The 15,965-nt window shown below is 42.7% G+C and overlaps 1 protein-coding gene across 1 annotated transcript in view; it reads right to left on the bottom strand.

Moving 5' to 3' along the window:
• The window catches only part of LOC126483707 (probable 3',5'-cyclic phosphodiesterase pde-5), a 794,749-nt gene that overhangs the window by 119,003 nt on the left and 659,781 nt on the right, over window positions 1-15,965 (bottom strand). The window contains exons 8-9 of the mRNA XM_050106800.1: window positions 11,702-11,935; window positions 8,938-9,151 (exon numbers count right to left, since the gene is read on the bottom strand). Coding sequence (XP_049962757.1) covers window positions 8,938-9,151; window positions 11,702-11,935 — 448 coding nt within the window. The remainder of the gene's footprint in view (window positions 1-8,937; window positions 9,152-11,701; window positions 11,936-15,965) is intronic.

The following is a 15,965-nucleotide window of genomic DNA, read 5'->3' on the forward strand; positions in this document are numbered from 1 at the left end:
ATGAGGTACATTGCATATGTAGAATTGTGGACAGTTGGGAATTTGAGTCTCACGGGAAGAGTGCAAGGGACAAGTCCCTGCAGTCGCGCTATTCATATGTGTCCTCCAAGGCTCAGATGGATAGAGCGTCTGCCATGTAAGCTGGAGATCCCGGGTTCGAGTCCCGGTTGGGGCACACATTTTTAGCTGTTCACATCGAGGTATATCAACAACACTTGTCGGCAGCTGAGGGTTTCAGTTAATCATCATTTATTCCAGGGAAAAGCTGCACGGTCATCAACAGTATCTCTTCTTTCGAGAACGGTTACTGGCTTCGTATATAATTGTTAATTTTACAATATATGGTTGAAATGATGGAACCCTGGTTGCGAATGCTTGAAGTTGTTTGAGGAGACAGATGCCCTGTTCTTCCAGCTAATTCACGAAATCTTCGGGGAAGAGAGTCCGAACACGGTGAAGAAGGTAATTAGATGGGACTGAATAAGGCGAGCTCTACAAGATGAAGTTATAGGCGACTGTAGTATCCAGGAGATATTCGCAAACAAATCGACTCCGAAAACAAAGGTCGTGTGCTATTCCAGGAGGACGTACGTAACTGGCCTGCATTAAATGTATTCGCAGCTGCGAATATGGACAACGATCATCTGATTAATGGAATGTTGACAGTAAAAATTGGTGCCGGACAGGGACTCAAAGCCGGATTTCCCTCTGATTGCAAGCAGTCCCATACCATTTGGCTATCCGTGCACGTCTTACGGTCAGATCCAATCGTCCATATGTCACCAACCACGTGTCTACAACCTGTAGTCGTACATACACTATGTATATTCCTCTACGGGGGAGACATTTTATTTAAAGATGCTGGCCCGGTGTTGGCGGATAAATACGACATTGAAGTGCCTGTGTTATTCCCGTTTATAATGCAAAATTTCTTCAGCAATGCTTGCATTTCCGAAGAAACCTTACGTCCTAAATCAGAATAACACAGGTACTGCAATATCGTATATGTAACTGGTAGTTTTGACGTCTCCCTGTGAGTACTGCGCACACGACAACCTTCATGGTAACAGTGTCAACGGCTGTTGTAAGGTAACGTATCACGTTATTCTTCTCATTGATAACAGACATTAACTCTGCAAGCATCAAGGGTTACACAGCCGTAAAATGACACCGTAATTTCTTAACTTATTTCTAAGCCGTAATATGACATCGAATTTTATCCTTTACGATGGCACATAAGCCGAAACTGAAATAACATGATAGAAACAGGTACAGCCAAAAGCTTAACCTTAAATAATTTAAACGAAATTTCTTTCACGCCATCTTAGGAACCGGCAACTTGTGGGTGACTTCCTATTAATGTTATGTAAGGAGGAGGATTGAAAGGTAGGTTCCTAGTTACTAAGTACGCATTTGTTGTTTTAAACGGCTCTTTCAGTTGGATACCGATGTAAATAGCGTGTTGTTCAAGGCATCAAATTAGAACGAGACCGAGGTGGGGTTCATACTGCGCCCGACTAATCTTAGGTCTTTCTTTGTATCCGACGCTATCACCGGATTAAGTTTTCACAAGGCCTCAAGTAATTTCCTCTAGCTTCCCTGTCCAAGTGAACCAGAATTTGATCTGTACCGAACATGCAGCTGATTGGAGGAAAAACTCCAACTTTTGCTACATAGGTTACAATATTGTCAGCAGCAGCTAGGCAATAACAGTTTGCACTAGGTAGCATGTCCTACTATTCTCGTCGAAACAACCAAGAAGTAAGTAACAAAGAATCTTTTAGATGTGTAATATTACCTTGTTTAACATTTATTATTTTCACTGCTACTTTAATTTTTACTTAAATACATAATAAAAACGTTTTATGACAAATAAAAGTAATATTTTGTTGTGAATTTCATTTCCATATAAAAATATTAGGTTCGCATTGTTAAGATACTACGTATACCCCTTCACATGCATTAGGAATTGCAGAATACATCGCACTAGCGAAAGTTATTACTTTGGAATGGCGGTGACCTTTGATTCAAAGTTGAACCGCAGTAGGTCATCCGCAGCATTAATCAAGGTTATTGGCCACATGCAAGGAATGTGAAGTTCGCCGCCAAAAATGCTACTCAATCTGGATAAGGAAGCGTTTTTTTTTTTTTTTTTTTTTTTTTTTTTTACAAACTGATTTAAAACTTAATGTCTTTTACGAATAACTGGAACCTGTGGTGAACGCTACGTCTGTGGTATCGATAGCTACGTTGCCACAGTGTAGGTAGCCGTCCTTAAGTTGGCACTACGAGAGCGGAAGACCTTCGCCGACGACAGCGCCCTCTAGCCGGCGCTGTGCAGCTCTACGAGAGCCGCTCCGGATTCAGCCCATTTCATCACGAGCGGACAACCAACCAACATTGTTTCATTTCCACAGTGGGTGAGCCACTACAAATTCTGCCTGTGTAACTTCTGTGAGCTTTGATACATCCGGCTTCGCATCTACGTGCTCCTCAGTGCACAGTTATGTATTAACGTTATTATTGTGTTGAGATATACTAAAACCACTTTTACTTTAATTGCAGTACCGAGAGTTCTACTTACCTGCTCCTCCTAGGTTCCTACATTCGGCCTACCCTTCAGTTTTCAGGAGCAGACCCACGCGCCGCCTTCCAGGTGGGATAAAAAACGTCGGCTACAGGGAACTTGTATGAGATTATGCTAGAAGACTGAGTTTGTTTGTTCAAGTACCTCGACCTTTGATTTGAGTGTGAGGGAGGCCTCAATTAGAAATTTGGTACGTCTCTGCCCATCACTTGATCTCCAAGGTGAGCCAAAAGGTTTGAGGGAATGGAATCATCGAATGAATGTAGAGGATGCCTATGGTGTTACTGCCCCACTTTAACCAAAATATGTTAAATTGTCTGAAGGTGAGCTTTTGTACTTAGAGGGAGACAGGAATCTGGAAAGCTAGTCGGTCGCCGAGGCCCACTGCCGAAGGTCCGTAATGGTCGGTCCTGAGGAGCAATACAGTTTACTGAAGCACCAACGTAGTGAATTACGAACAAGGGCGCTCCCGAGGAATGTGGCATTTAACTTTTTTTATTCGCTTCGAACCGTGCCCATGCAGCCATCTGCGCAGTGGAGTGTCATAAACATGTACTCGTAGAAGCAAACTGACTATTTAGTTATACTTTCTGTTTTTACTCTCTTGTGCAATATATAACACTACGTCCCTATAGGTCAGTCTTCAAGCAGAATCATAATTTTCGAGCCAGAATTTTTTCTTAATTAAAACTGATTTAATTATGTTATCACTCTACTTGCTATATGCATGGTCGCTTCACAAAAGTGATCATAGCTGAACGGAATAGTCAATTTTAATCTGAAATTAATTAAAAATGCAGTGCACTGAAGAGATTTGATAAACATATACGAAGCTTAAGCTTTGAGATTCTAAACTAATAACGGATCTGTTTGTGTAAATGACTAAACTAATAGTGACATTATATGGGTGTAGGCGGCTGGCGGTTGGAGTCTTTCCACAAATCGTTCTTCGTTATCGAACGCGTCATGTTACAAAACGAACCAATGTTTCGGGTGTTATTGTACGTGGCCTTCGTTAGGCTATATCATAAGCTTGGTTCTACGTAGGCAACAAACCGAAAGAATTTTGTATTAATTGTGATGAATTTTTATCACGTTCCTTTTAGTCAAGAAGAATACAAAGGCTATCCTATTCATCTTTACCACTCGAAAAACTTTTTGTCCAAAAGCAATATTAAAAAATATATCACGGAAATGTCGTTTAACTTCCAGGAAGCCATGATTGCTATTCTTGAAATTTTGACCATTACGACAATATGAATAGCGATAAGTGTTTTTCAAACTAAATGGAAATGCCGTGTGGCTAGGGCCTCCCGTCGTATAGACCGTTCGCCTGGTGAAAGTCTTTCGAATTGACGCCACTTCGGCGAGTTGCGTGTCGATGGGGGTGAAATGATGATGATAAGGACAACACAACACCCAGTCCCTGAGCGGAGAAAATATCCGACCCAGCCGGGAACGGAACCCGGGCCGTTAGGTATGACATGCCATCGTGCTGACCACTCAGCTACCAGGGGCAGTTTTCAAAATAGCAACCTACAGATTTTATTCGTCAGTCTACTCAGTTTACTTCGGACGTGTTCAAAACGTATCAAAATGTACTGTTCACAGCCGGCCGGAGTGGCCGTGCGGTTCTAGGTGCTACAGACTGGAACCGAGCGACTGCTAAGGTCGCAGGTTAGAATCCTGCCTCGGACATGAATGTGTGTGATGTCCTTAGGTTGGTGCCGGCCGCGGTGGTCTAGCGGTTCTAGGCGCTCAGTCCGGAGCCGCGCGACTGCTACGGTCGCAGGTTCGAATCCTGCCTCGGGCATGGATGTGTGTGATGTCCTTAGGTTAGTTAGGTTTAAGTAGTTCTAAGTTCTAGGGGACTGATGACCGTAGATGTTAAGTCCCCTAGTGCTCAGAGCCATTTGAACCATTTGAACCTTAGGTTGGTTAGGTTTAATTAGTTCTAAGTTCTAGGCGACTGATGACCTCAGAAGTTAAGTGCATAGTGCTCAGAGCCATCTGAACCATTTTTTGTACTGTTCACGTAAACATGACGTTATTAAAAACGTAATTAAAACTGACATTGATTCTCCTTTACTAACACACAGTGAATGTGCCCAGTGTAACATAACTCGTCCACTTGCTGGAGTTGATAATAAACAAACGGAAATACAAGGAAAATACATGACAGTCATTCAGTCAACCGTCTTCAACTAAAGGTCTGTTTGAGTGAGCGACATCCGTTTCACGAATGTCACACGCCGCCAGTAATTTTTTTATATCCTCCAGTAAAATTAATTGGAATTGACAAAAAGATAAAAAGTACCAAAATGTAAATTTAGCAGTCTGGTCATTATTTACATTCCATAAGAACGCCATATTATCCGTTCTCATATTACACATAACCAACTGTAATTATGAGCGTACTGGGTTTTGGTTTCTGGTAATCGAATATGTTTCTGAATAGTTGAAATATCTCAAGGGAGTGGAGCGTTTTTGGGAATTACACAACTTCATTAACTGTTAAATCCTTAAACTCAATCAGTCAAGTTGGTTAGGATTTTTCATTTCTCTAACTTTCCTGTGATGATTCATGACTTAGCATTTCTTTCTTTTCTTTTCTTAACGAAGCCACTGGGGATAATTGACTGAATTTCAGTTAAAGTAATTTTTTACCTTCATTTACAATTTTAATTTCAGGTATACTACTTACTAATGTAATAAACGGACTCTAAAGATCTTTTTGTTCAAATAAATTCACAAATTTTGAATTTTTATATACCTTTCGAGTCTTTCGTAGTTAGTGAATCAGTTACCCTATTATCACTTTCATTATCTGTGGGAGAGTAAAGTGAGAATTTAAAGAGAGAAAAGTTAACCATTCCGTCATTATATCTGTGATAAAATCTTCTGGTCATATCACGGCAGCATTACCTATCAATATTATCTTTTGGGTTCTTTTACTGCAACAGAAGTCCTTGACCGTCAGCTATAAAATGAACAATGATTAAGAATCCGATTGCCAGCCAAATTCATGCAACGATAATTTAATATCTGCTAACAAGGCAATCGTAATATTTAACAATTAGTTTTAGTTACGTTCGTTTTGACGCCTTCTATTGACCGCGATTACATCTACAGCAAAATCCTTCCCTCCTTTTCTGCCGGTAGTATCAAGTACAGCAATGAAAAGAAAGTAGAAATGTTATACATCTGTGTAGAATGTAACGTAGCAGAAGAGTAACTGCAATATTGTTTTCTCATATAGAATACAGAACTATTCAACTATATGTTATACACAGGGTGATCAGAAACAGTCTGAAAAGCTTGAAGAGTGTCGGAGGGTGGGTTCTGCAGAAAAATAATCATTCAGAAAAAGATTCCATAGGTTGCGCCGTTTCAGAGTTAATTAGCATTGAAGTTAGTCAGTTAGGCCGTTGCGCGCGCCATTTCAAGCGGCCCGCCAGAGACGGTGTCGCCAAAGATATATTTCGTTTGGTTTCCCAAAGCCGAACAAGAAATGATACAAAAATTGGAAATGGAACGGTAGTAAAGATAGAACCAGAGCCAAAGGCTGAGCGATCTCGCGCATTATCATCCACGCTATGACAACAAGAGATACTACGATCGCAGGTTCGAATCCTGCCTCGGGCATGGATGTGTGTGATGTCCTTAGGTTAGTTAGGTTTAAGTAGTTCTAAGTTCTAGGGGACTGATGACCTCAGATGTTAAGTCCCATACCGCTCAGAGCCATTTTAACCAACAAGTAATACTAATTGTATCCGGGGGACGGGGGGGGGGGGGGGGGGGGAGGGCGCTTGAATTGGCTCGTGAAACGGCCCGATTGGATAACTTAAATGCTAACTAACTCGTAAACGGCGCAAAGCATAGAATTTTTTTCTTAACAGTTATCATCACAATCTACCCTGAAACACTCCTGCAAACTTTTCAGACTGTTTCTGGACACCGTTTATAGTGAACCAGTTCTTGATTGTACTCACAAAAACCTGTTGAGTTCCCATTTGTTTGCTGTCAACTCCAGAAAGTGGACGGCTTAGGTATCCGGGGTACTTGTACTGTGTGCTAGTAAGGCAGAGTCAAAGACAGTTTTGTGTTACGTTTTTAATATCGTGAATCGTACATTGTGATACGTTTTTGAACAAATCTAGATGAGAGAAAGTGGTTCATCAAATATGAAATATAGGGAGGGGGGGGGGGCTATTTAATAAAGACTTATTGCTGTTCATATCTTCGTAACGAACAGAGTTGAAGGACAGACAGTCATGCTGATTAATGAAACTTCCTGGCAGATTAAAACTGTGTGCCGGACCGAGACTCGAACCCGGGACCTTTGCCTCTCGCGGGCAAGTGATCTACCGACTGAGCTACCCAAGCACGACTCAGTCCCCGTCCTCACAGTCTCAATTCCGCCAGTATCTCGTCTCCTACCTTCCAAACTTCACAGAAGCTCTCCTGCGAACCTTGCAGAACTAGCACTCCTGGAAGAAAGGATATTGCAGAGACATGGCTTAGTCACAGCCTGGGGGATGTTTCTAGAATGAAATTTTCACTCTACAGCGGAGTGTGCGCTGATATGAAACTTCCTGGCAGATTAAAACTGTGTGCCGGGCGGAGACTCGAACTAGGGTTAATGTCCCCCTGGTAGATAAACAACAACTGCTTGATGTATGTGTTTTTCTTTTGAACAAAATATTGCTTGAGGTGGTCAAGATAAATGGGGCACCTTGTATACAGGGTGTAACAAAAATGTACGGCACAAATTGCACGACACATTCGTCACACGTAGACGAAGAAATTATGTTGTATGGACATGCATCTCGAAACACTTTGTTTCCATGCTACAACTCGTTTTATCCAACTCATTAATCATGGGAAAGACAGGAGACGGAACGTGCACTCTTGATGAAGTCTATCTACGTAGTGCACGGCCACGTTTTGTTTTACATGTCTCTGTTGGCATACAACGTACATCATCGCTTGCTTACAGATAGCCGGCCGGTGTGGCCGTGCGGTTAAAGGCGCTTCAGTCTGGAACCGCGTGACCGCTACGGTCGCAGGTTCGAATCCTGCCTCGGGCATGGATGTGTGTGCTGTCCTTAGGTTAGTTAGGTTTAATTAGTTCTAAGTTCTAGGCGACTGATGACCTCAGAAGTTAAGTCGCATAGTGCTCAGAGCCATTTTTGCTTACAGATAGCATCATCTGTTCTAGTGATCAGTACGAACGTTGCAAGCACACGGGTCACTAAGTAGAGTTAATCACAGACTTGTCTCTTCGGCAATGTACACAAATGCAGAGATGGCAGATTCCCAGCTGATGTTTGGATTAGCTGACGGCAATGCCATTCGCGCTCAACGTTTGTGCAGGGAGAGATTTCCAGGGTGAAGGTGCCCCGACAGGAAAACTTTGAAGCCATTGATTGTTGACTTAGGGAACATGGGGCATTTAAGCCTGATAGTCGCGACCGGGGGAGGCCTAGAAGCACGAGGACATCGCAACGGGAGCCGGAAATTCTTCATTCACTTGACGACGACCCTAGTGTCAGTAAATGACACGAAACTGCAACACACGTGACTGTTCGGCGAGTGTTACACGAGCACAGGTTTATCCATACCATTTACAGCGTGTGCAGGCACGATCAGCAACTGATTTTGCTTGACGAGTACTCTTCTGCGAATGGTTTATTTAACAAAGTATCAATCCTGTTTTTAGTACAACGATGCTGTTTACAGAAGAGGCGTCGTTTCAACGAGACGAGATTGTAAATTTTCACAATCGGTATGTACGGGCAGACGTCAATCCTCTCACAGCTGATTAAGCAACTCATCAACAAAGATTTTTGTCTATGTTAGGGGCGGAATTGTTGGTGACTGTTTGGTAGGGCCTCACTTTCTTCCACCCAGGCTCAACGGACAAAGTTATGATAATTTCGTAAAGAGCGTTTACCTGTTCTCATAGCAGATGTGCCTTTAAATATGCGATAAAATATGTACTTCGTACACGATGGAACACCTTCTCATTTTAGTGTTAATGTCCGTCGGCTTCTAAAAAACAGATTCGGTGATAGATGGGTGGGTAGAGTTGGAATAATTGCGTGGCCTCCTCGCTCTCTGAACCTAAGGCCAGTGTACTTTTATTTGTGAGGGCACTTGAAAGCTCTATGCAATTAGTGAAACAACTAAAAGTGACGTAAGATAATAATTATGTGGAGAGAAACATGCTCCCTGTTGATTGTTCCTAAGTTGGCTAGGTTATGTAGCTGTATACGTGTTTAGCGGCATATTTATACACTTCAACACGGTGCCGCGTAAATGAGGTTGGCGCTGATGCGGGCACTGACCTTGGTGAAGGTTCCGGTGTGCTTGTTGACCATCTGGACGACGCCGATGATGTTGCCGCGGATGAAGATGGGCATGCAGAGGATGGAGCGCGTGTGGTAGCCGGTGATCTGGTCGACGGTGCGGTTGAAGCGCGGGTCCGAGTAGGCGTCGGCGATGTTGAGCACCTCCCCCGTGAGCGCCACCTGGCCGGCGATGCCCGTGCCCACGGGGAACCTGCCGCGGGAACACACACCACACCTCGCAGCTCTCAGTGGACTTCAAGGTTACGGTACTGGCCTGCATATTCCAGCCTTCGTCGCCGAAGAACAACAGTCTGCATGGGTGCAAGAACCAGGCGCCTGCTACGGACGCCCATACGCAGGAATGTTCGTTTAACGCTCATTGAGGAGATACAGTTGGTAATCCTTCGGTCCATCTGGGCGGTCAGTTGCTCAACAGTTGCGCGTCTATAGGCCTTTGACCATCTATGCAGCCGTCGTTCTCCCGTCATCTATGGCCCGTGGTGCACCACAGTTACCTCGGTGCTGGTTTCGGATAGCGCTATTTTGCCATGCTCGGTATATTTTAAAAGATTATAAACTTTGCCGTTTCGGAAATCCTTCCACCCTTGCCCCGAAATTCAATGATAATACCCTTTTAGACGTCCGATAAGTGGCTTCGTTTCTGCATTACGACGACTGCACTGTTGTCCGCCTGTCCCCGACACACTTTATATAGCCTCCACTGCTATTGCTGCCATCTACCATCTGTGAGTTGTTTTTATACGTTGAGATCGAGTATGGGTGGTGGTTATATTAACGTGACTGGATCGTGTACACATAAATTAAGCAGAAGGAGCGATTGTTGCTCTTTACAGCGTGAGTACAACTGAAGTTACTGTCAGGATTTACGTGGATTAAAGAACTATAGGACAATATAGTTAAACTTGAAACAGGTATCGTTGAAAGTATCACGATGAATTAAGCGGTAACTTGTTGGAAATGAGGAATTTTTTATCAGTGTGGATTACGGAAGTGTTGGTGTTGAGGACATAGAAACATTCATTGTTGTGAGCCAATAAACTTATGTTATACATACACAGGGTTGTCATCTGTACCAGATCCTGAACATGTGTAATTGCTAAGTGCGTGGCCATTAATTACAGAAACGTCACGAACAATAGGCTGACGGTTTATTTCTTTCGGGGACGTTCTTTTTTGTGAGTCGTCTCTTTTAACAGAGTGACTGCCGAACATCTAAATAAACAGTAATGTATCCAAAATTTCAAAAGGCAGAAGTTACAAACTATCCATTGCACAATATGAAAAGTTACTAGTGAAGTGGCGATATTGATATTTATATATTAAATCGGCTACAGTAATAAACAGAAAAACAGCTACAAACTTAAAGGTGTACTAGGACGAACCTCTGTTTGGTTTCACGAAAAGGTGAAAACACGGAACAAAAAATTCTAATGTGTTTATAATCGATGAAATTTTGGCATTTAATGGTATTTTAGGACTTTAAGAAACTATTCAATTATGTAATATGTATGGTACGATGTTCAATAGCTTTAAGAATACTGATAAAGGCACCAATCACTAAAACACGATATCCGCAAGATATCGGATATGGGTAACAGAAATGAACTGGTAACTTGAATCAACGAAAGAAGGAAGTAAGTACGTGATGAAAAACGGTCATTATGATGCAATCAGTTTGTGGCGTTTCTGAACAATAAGACGTGATGTTAAATTCTCTTTATATACGAAGCAGTTTCTGCGTATGAAGTAATAAAATTCTAAACACCTTATTTAGGACGTGGAAGATACGCCAATACTGAGAGTACAACTAACGCAGTGTCAATTTATGTAATATTCTTGTTGCACAAAGACTGGTTTGATGCAGCTCTCCACCCTAGTCTACCCTGTGCATACATCTTCACCTCTGCATAACTACAGCAACTTATATCCACTTGAACCCAGTTGCTGCAGCCAAGCCTTTGTCTCCATATTCAGGTTTAAGCCCCCGCGCTTTCCTCCATGACGTAAATTTCTTTTCTCCTCAATTAGATCTAGTAATACTTCATTAGTTATCAGATCTACCCACCCAATGTTCGGAATTTTAAATTTCAAAACATCTATCGTATTCTTGTCTGAACTGTTTATCGTCCATGTTTCATTTCCTTACAAGTGTACATTCCAGACAAATACCTTTAGGAAGACAAAACTCGAATTTGATTTCAGTGTAAGCACGTAAACGTAAACACCACACACGGATTAGGTGTTGGGCCCGTCCCGAGTGGCGTGCAAGGCAGTACGAGATCAGCATGTAGCCAATCGCTCCAGCCATTGCTGCCAGTGGGTGAATTCCGACGATGCCGCTGCTTCTTTATTCAAGCAGCTCCTCATGTGGCCCCATTAGTCTGTGTGGACCCCACTTCAGACCTCCCTAAATCAGAAAAATCTGAGGGCGCATTGAGAATCGAACCTCGGTCCTTCCGCACGGAAGGCAGCGACTCCAAGCCATTCGGCTGTATCAATGTGCAGGCTGTCTCAATGTGAACGAATATTTTTCAGAATCGCCTCTTTTGATGTTTCCGGTTTCCACTTCATCCTTTCAACCAAGGCCACAGTCCCTTATTTGGCTACGCAGATAACAAAATGCGTGTGCTATTTTGACTGTCCTATTTCCTAAACTAATTTCCTGAGCAGCGGCTGGTTTAATGCGACTTGATGCAACCTGAGATAGTGTAATAGGTGAGAGGGGAAGACTCGCGCTCACCTGATCTCCTTGGACGCCGGCGGTTTGAGCACGGAGTCGCCCGAATCGGAGAGGTTGCTGTCGCCGTCCTCGTCGCCGCTGGAGACGCCGACGTCGAAGATGCGCGCGTACAGCTCCTTGCTCTTGCTGTCCACCAGGAAGAGCGAGGCGCGGTCCGCGTCCACCAGGCGCTGCGCGAAGTTCATGATCTTCATCACCAGCGCGTCCATGCTCACCATGTCCTGGAAGATGGACCTGCACAACAGCGACACCAGTTAGTCTGAACCACTGACCTCGAGCAAAACTTCTATCAAGTACGGACACTTTTTGTTTCTCGAGGTAATTCTTTACTGATGCAAGTGATTAACCAACCAAATGAAGTTCGCTAATTTTGATGTGCATTCATAAGTTATCCCAGAGATTTTTCTTTCTTTACCAAATTCTTCAGTAGATAAATAATGAATTTTTCCTTCAAGTAGAGGGTACATTGTAAAGGCCTTTTTTTTTTTAAATTACCGCTACCAGTCACAAACTTTGTTAACTATTGTATTACTTATTTATTTAGCGACATGTTTCGAGGGTTAAATGCCGGCTGTGGTGGCCAAGCGGTTCTAGGCGCTACAGTCTGGAACCGCGTGACACTACAGTCACAGGTTCGAATCCGACCTCGGGTATGGATGTGTGTGGTGTCCTTAGGTTAGTTAGGTTTAAATAGTTCTAATTCCTAGGGGACTGATGACCTCAGAAGTTAAGTTCCATAGTGCTCAGAGCCATTTGAATCATTTCGAGGTTTTCAGGCTAAATGGCATTACAAAAACAACTTTACAATAAGGTCATACTGAAATTACATGGTCTTTTCGTAAATGCTATGGTCATCTATGTTCTTCTGGCGTGGCAGTCTCGTTGTGACGTGTTGTGGTGTACCCATATCCGTGGCTCTCTTGGTCGCTGTTCACTAATCGTCACTAATATAACAGTAACTTGGAAACACGATAACAAACAGTTCTGTAGTGTGAATCATGTTTCCAAGTTACTGCTACACTAGTGACAATTAGTGAACAGTGATCAAGAGAGCCACGGATATGGGTACACCACAACACGTCACAACGAGACTGCCACGCCAGAAGAACATAGATGACCACAGCATTTACGAAAAGACTATGTAATATCAGTATGACCTTATTGTAAAGTTGTTTTTGTAATGCCATTTCGCCTGAAGATAAGGTGTAACCCTCGAAAAATGTCGCTAAATAAATAAGTAATACAATAGTTAACAAAGTTTTTGACTGGTAGCGGTAATTTAAAAAAAAAACTATACATATTTCTTGAGACAGTCAGTGCCGAAAAGTAGTCAAAATGGCTTCAAATTATTTTATACCAACAAGAGGGTACATTGTTTCGCTACTGCTGCGCCTTGCTAGTACTGGTGCTCTTCCACATTGCTCAATATTTTGATGGGCGAGAGTTTGCCCCATTATATGGGAAAATACTCGTAATACAATTAGATCGTGGCTGTCTACAATTACAGATAGATTCTTATTGACAGTAAATACAGCATCCACTGTAAATAGTTTTCTTTACCAAAAAATAGCGCAGTTACCTATTGCAAAATGACGGATTCATCTTCAGATGCCCGTTGACATGACTTTTTGTCTAAATGAACCAGAGAAGACCTGCAATACGAGAACGTACGCGATTGCGGTCACTTCCATGTGCCTGTATCTGAAGGAGGAAGAAATCACTATCGAAACGAAGAAAGACAGTATTACCATGACGTGCATCACCTTGAGTAGTGTCTAAAACTATTCCAACATATAAGATGGAAGGGGAATACTCCGTTTTAATGGGTACATATGGCGTAATCTTGCGAATAATTCATGAGTAATTATACTTCTTGTTTCAACAGACTATCATATGACCTTTTCAAAAACTGTGAAATGGTACTAACATTAATATTGGGGCACGTATATTATTCTGCTTACGCAGGGTGTCAATCCTTAGACTCGTCAGTATCATTTTCTTCTATGTTTCGGCAGGTAGCTGGAGTCAGCCCGTAGAAATCCTGCCCACCAAGTCTTTCATGCGAAGCCCAGTGTCGATGGAAAGAGTCGGTTTGTTTCCCGTTGCAAACAAAATGATTTTGAAAGTGGAATTTTACGTGCCCACTCGATAGAGCGCTACCAGATCAGTCGTTTTACCGATATGTTTTAACAGGAACGGAAAAACAGGAAGAATAACCTGCACTCCAGCAGAGAATGGGCAGCGCCTTTTGTTTCTAGACGGGCCTTCTGGACTTGTTTAGGGTTTCACAATAAATGTCGGGTTTGTAGTGACTTTTTCCATAAAGTAAACGGTGATTTCTCCCCTTCTGGCCCAAAAAATAGTTGTCACCAAGTGTCGCGCAAAAAATGTTTGGCGGTACCTCAACGGCATACGTGGCGAACTAGCGTGTTCTCACTGCATTGATTGGATTTTTTTGCCATCACGCTGATGTATGAAATCTATAATGAGATTTTCACTCTGCAGCGGAGTGTGCGCTGATATGACACTTCCTGGCAGATTAAAACTGTGTGCCGAGCCGAGACTCGAACTCGGGGGAAGGTAGGAGACGAGGTGTTGGCAGAAGTAAAGCTGTGATGACGGTGCGTGAGTCGTGCTTGGGTAGCTCAGTTCGTAGAGCACTTGCCAGTGGAAAGCAAAGGTCCCGAGTTCGAGTCTCGGCCCGGCACACAGTTTTACTCTGCCAGGAAGTTTCTTATGAAATCTATGTTTCATCCCCTGTCAGAATATGATTGATGAATTCTTTTTCTTCATATCACCGCATCAGAAACGTTAATACATCTGGCAAGTTCTTCGTTTTTTGGACAACAGTTAGAAGCTTTGGGACCCACCGTGCACAAAATTTGCAATAACCAAGCTTATCAGTCACAAGTTCGTACAACACTGTCCCTGGTATCTGAGGAAAAGTTTTAATTCTGCAGTCTGGAACCGAAAATGTTCTATAATTCTGTCATTAACCTCATTAACCTTTGCATGAAGTCCATTTGCTTCAACAGATTGTCATCCAATTCTTTATTCCTCATAGACGTTCGGACGACCGTCCCGAAATAAACGTCATCATTTTATTACAGCACTATCGGTCATAATATTCTCCTCGTACGCTGCACAAAATTATCAGTGTATCTCGAGAGCTTGCATGGTTTTCGCACACAGAAAACGGATTACAACACGTTAATTGACAGGCGCGGTATTGTCCATGACAGCAGCCACTGTAATTTGCAGTTATAACGTAAAAAACAGATCGGTAACCTTTCCGTGGCGTTATCAGACTCTTACTGTGCCAGGCGACACGCCTACGCTGAAATCACGCCGTTACCTATGCTACTCCGCGCACTAGACATCATTAAAACTCTGTTTCCGAGCAGCCCTCATATTTAGGACCACAATAGAAGTAGGACTATTGTCAGCATCTCATTACAGCACTGTCGCTGACAAGTAAACCTACCCAAGGGATACACTTCGATTGTGATCAGCTCCGAATATGTTGTAGTGTAGAGCACAATAAAAAGACGCCAGTTTTTTTTGTACATGCTCATATCGCCGTTAAGAGGATGGAACACACTCTTAAAAAATATGAGTATCATGTTCCTGAGTGAGTACCGCTGAAACTGGAACGCTTGTGAAAAACGTTCTATGGTGTGCCGAAAAAATCACATTTTTTTCGAAATCCCCTCTCTCCCCCATTATTTCATTATTCATTTCGACCTTTGATTAACAGCAGAACGTATAGCAAATTTAATCATTTATGATGATGTGCTATTCCAAAGACGCATATTTCTCTAAATAAAAGTGTATTCAGCATTTTTTGAGCCGAACAATTCTGCAGCTTTCTCACTGTTGTATAGATTTACAATTATGTACATACAACTTCAAATATAATTAATTCTGGAATAGTCGAAACTCGAAAATAAAGAAATACACTAAATGTAAAAGAAAGCGCAGCTACAACGGAAGATCTCATATTTCACAAAACCGATAGAGGTGACGCAGTGGTTAGCACACTGGACTCGCATTCGGGAGGACGGCGGTTCAATCCCGCGTCCGCCCATCCTGATTTAGGTTTTTCGTGATTTCCCTAAATCGCTTCGGGCGAATACCGGGATGGTTCGTCTGAAAGGGCACGGCTGATTCCCTTCTCCGTCCTTCCCTGATCCGACGAGACCAATGACCTCGCAGTTTGGTCTCTTACGACAAATAGCCCAACCCAACCCATATTTCATGAATT

This window comes from Schistocerca serialis, chromosome 1 (genome assembly GCF_023864345.2).
Source record: "Schistocerca serialis cubense isolate TAMUIC-IGC-003099 chromosome 1, iqSchSeri2.2, whole genome shotgun sequence".
Classification (NCBI taxonomy): Eukaryota; Metazoa; Arthropoda; class Insecta; order Orthoptera; family Acrididae; genus Schistocerca; species Schistocerca serialis.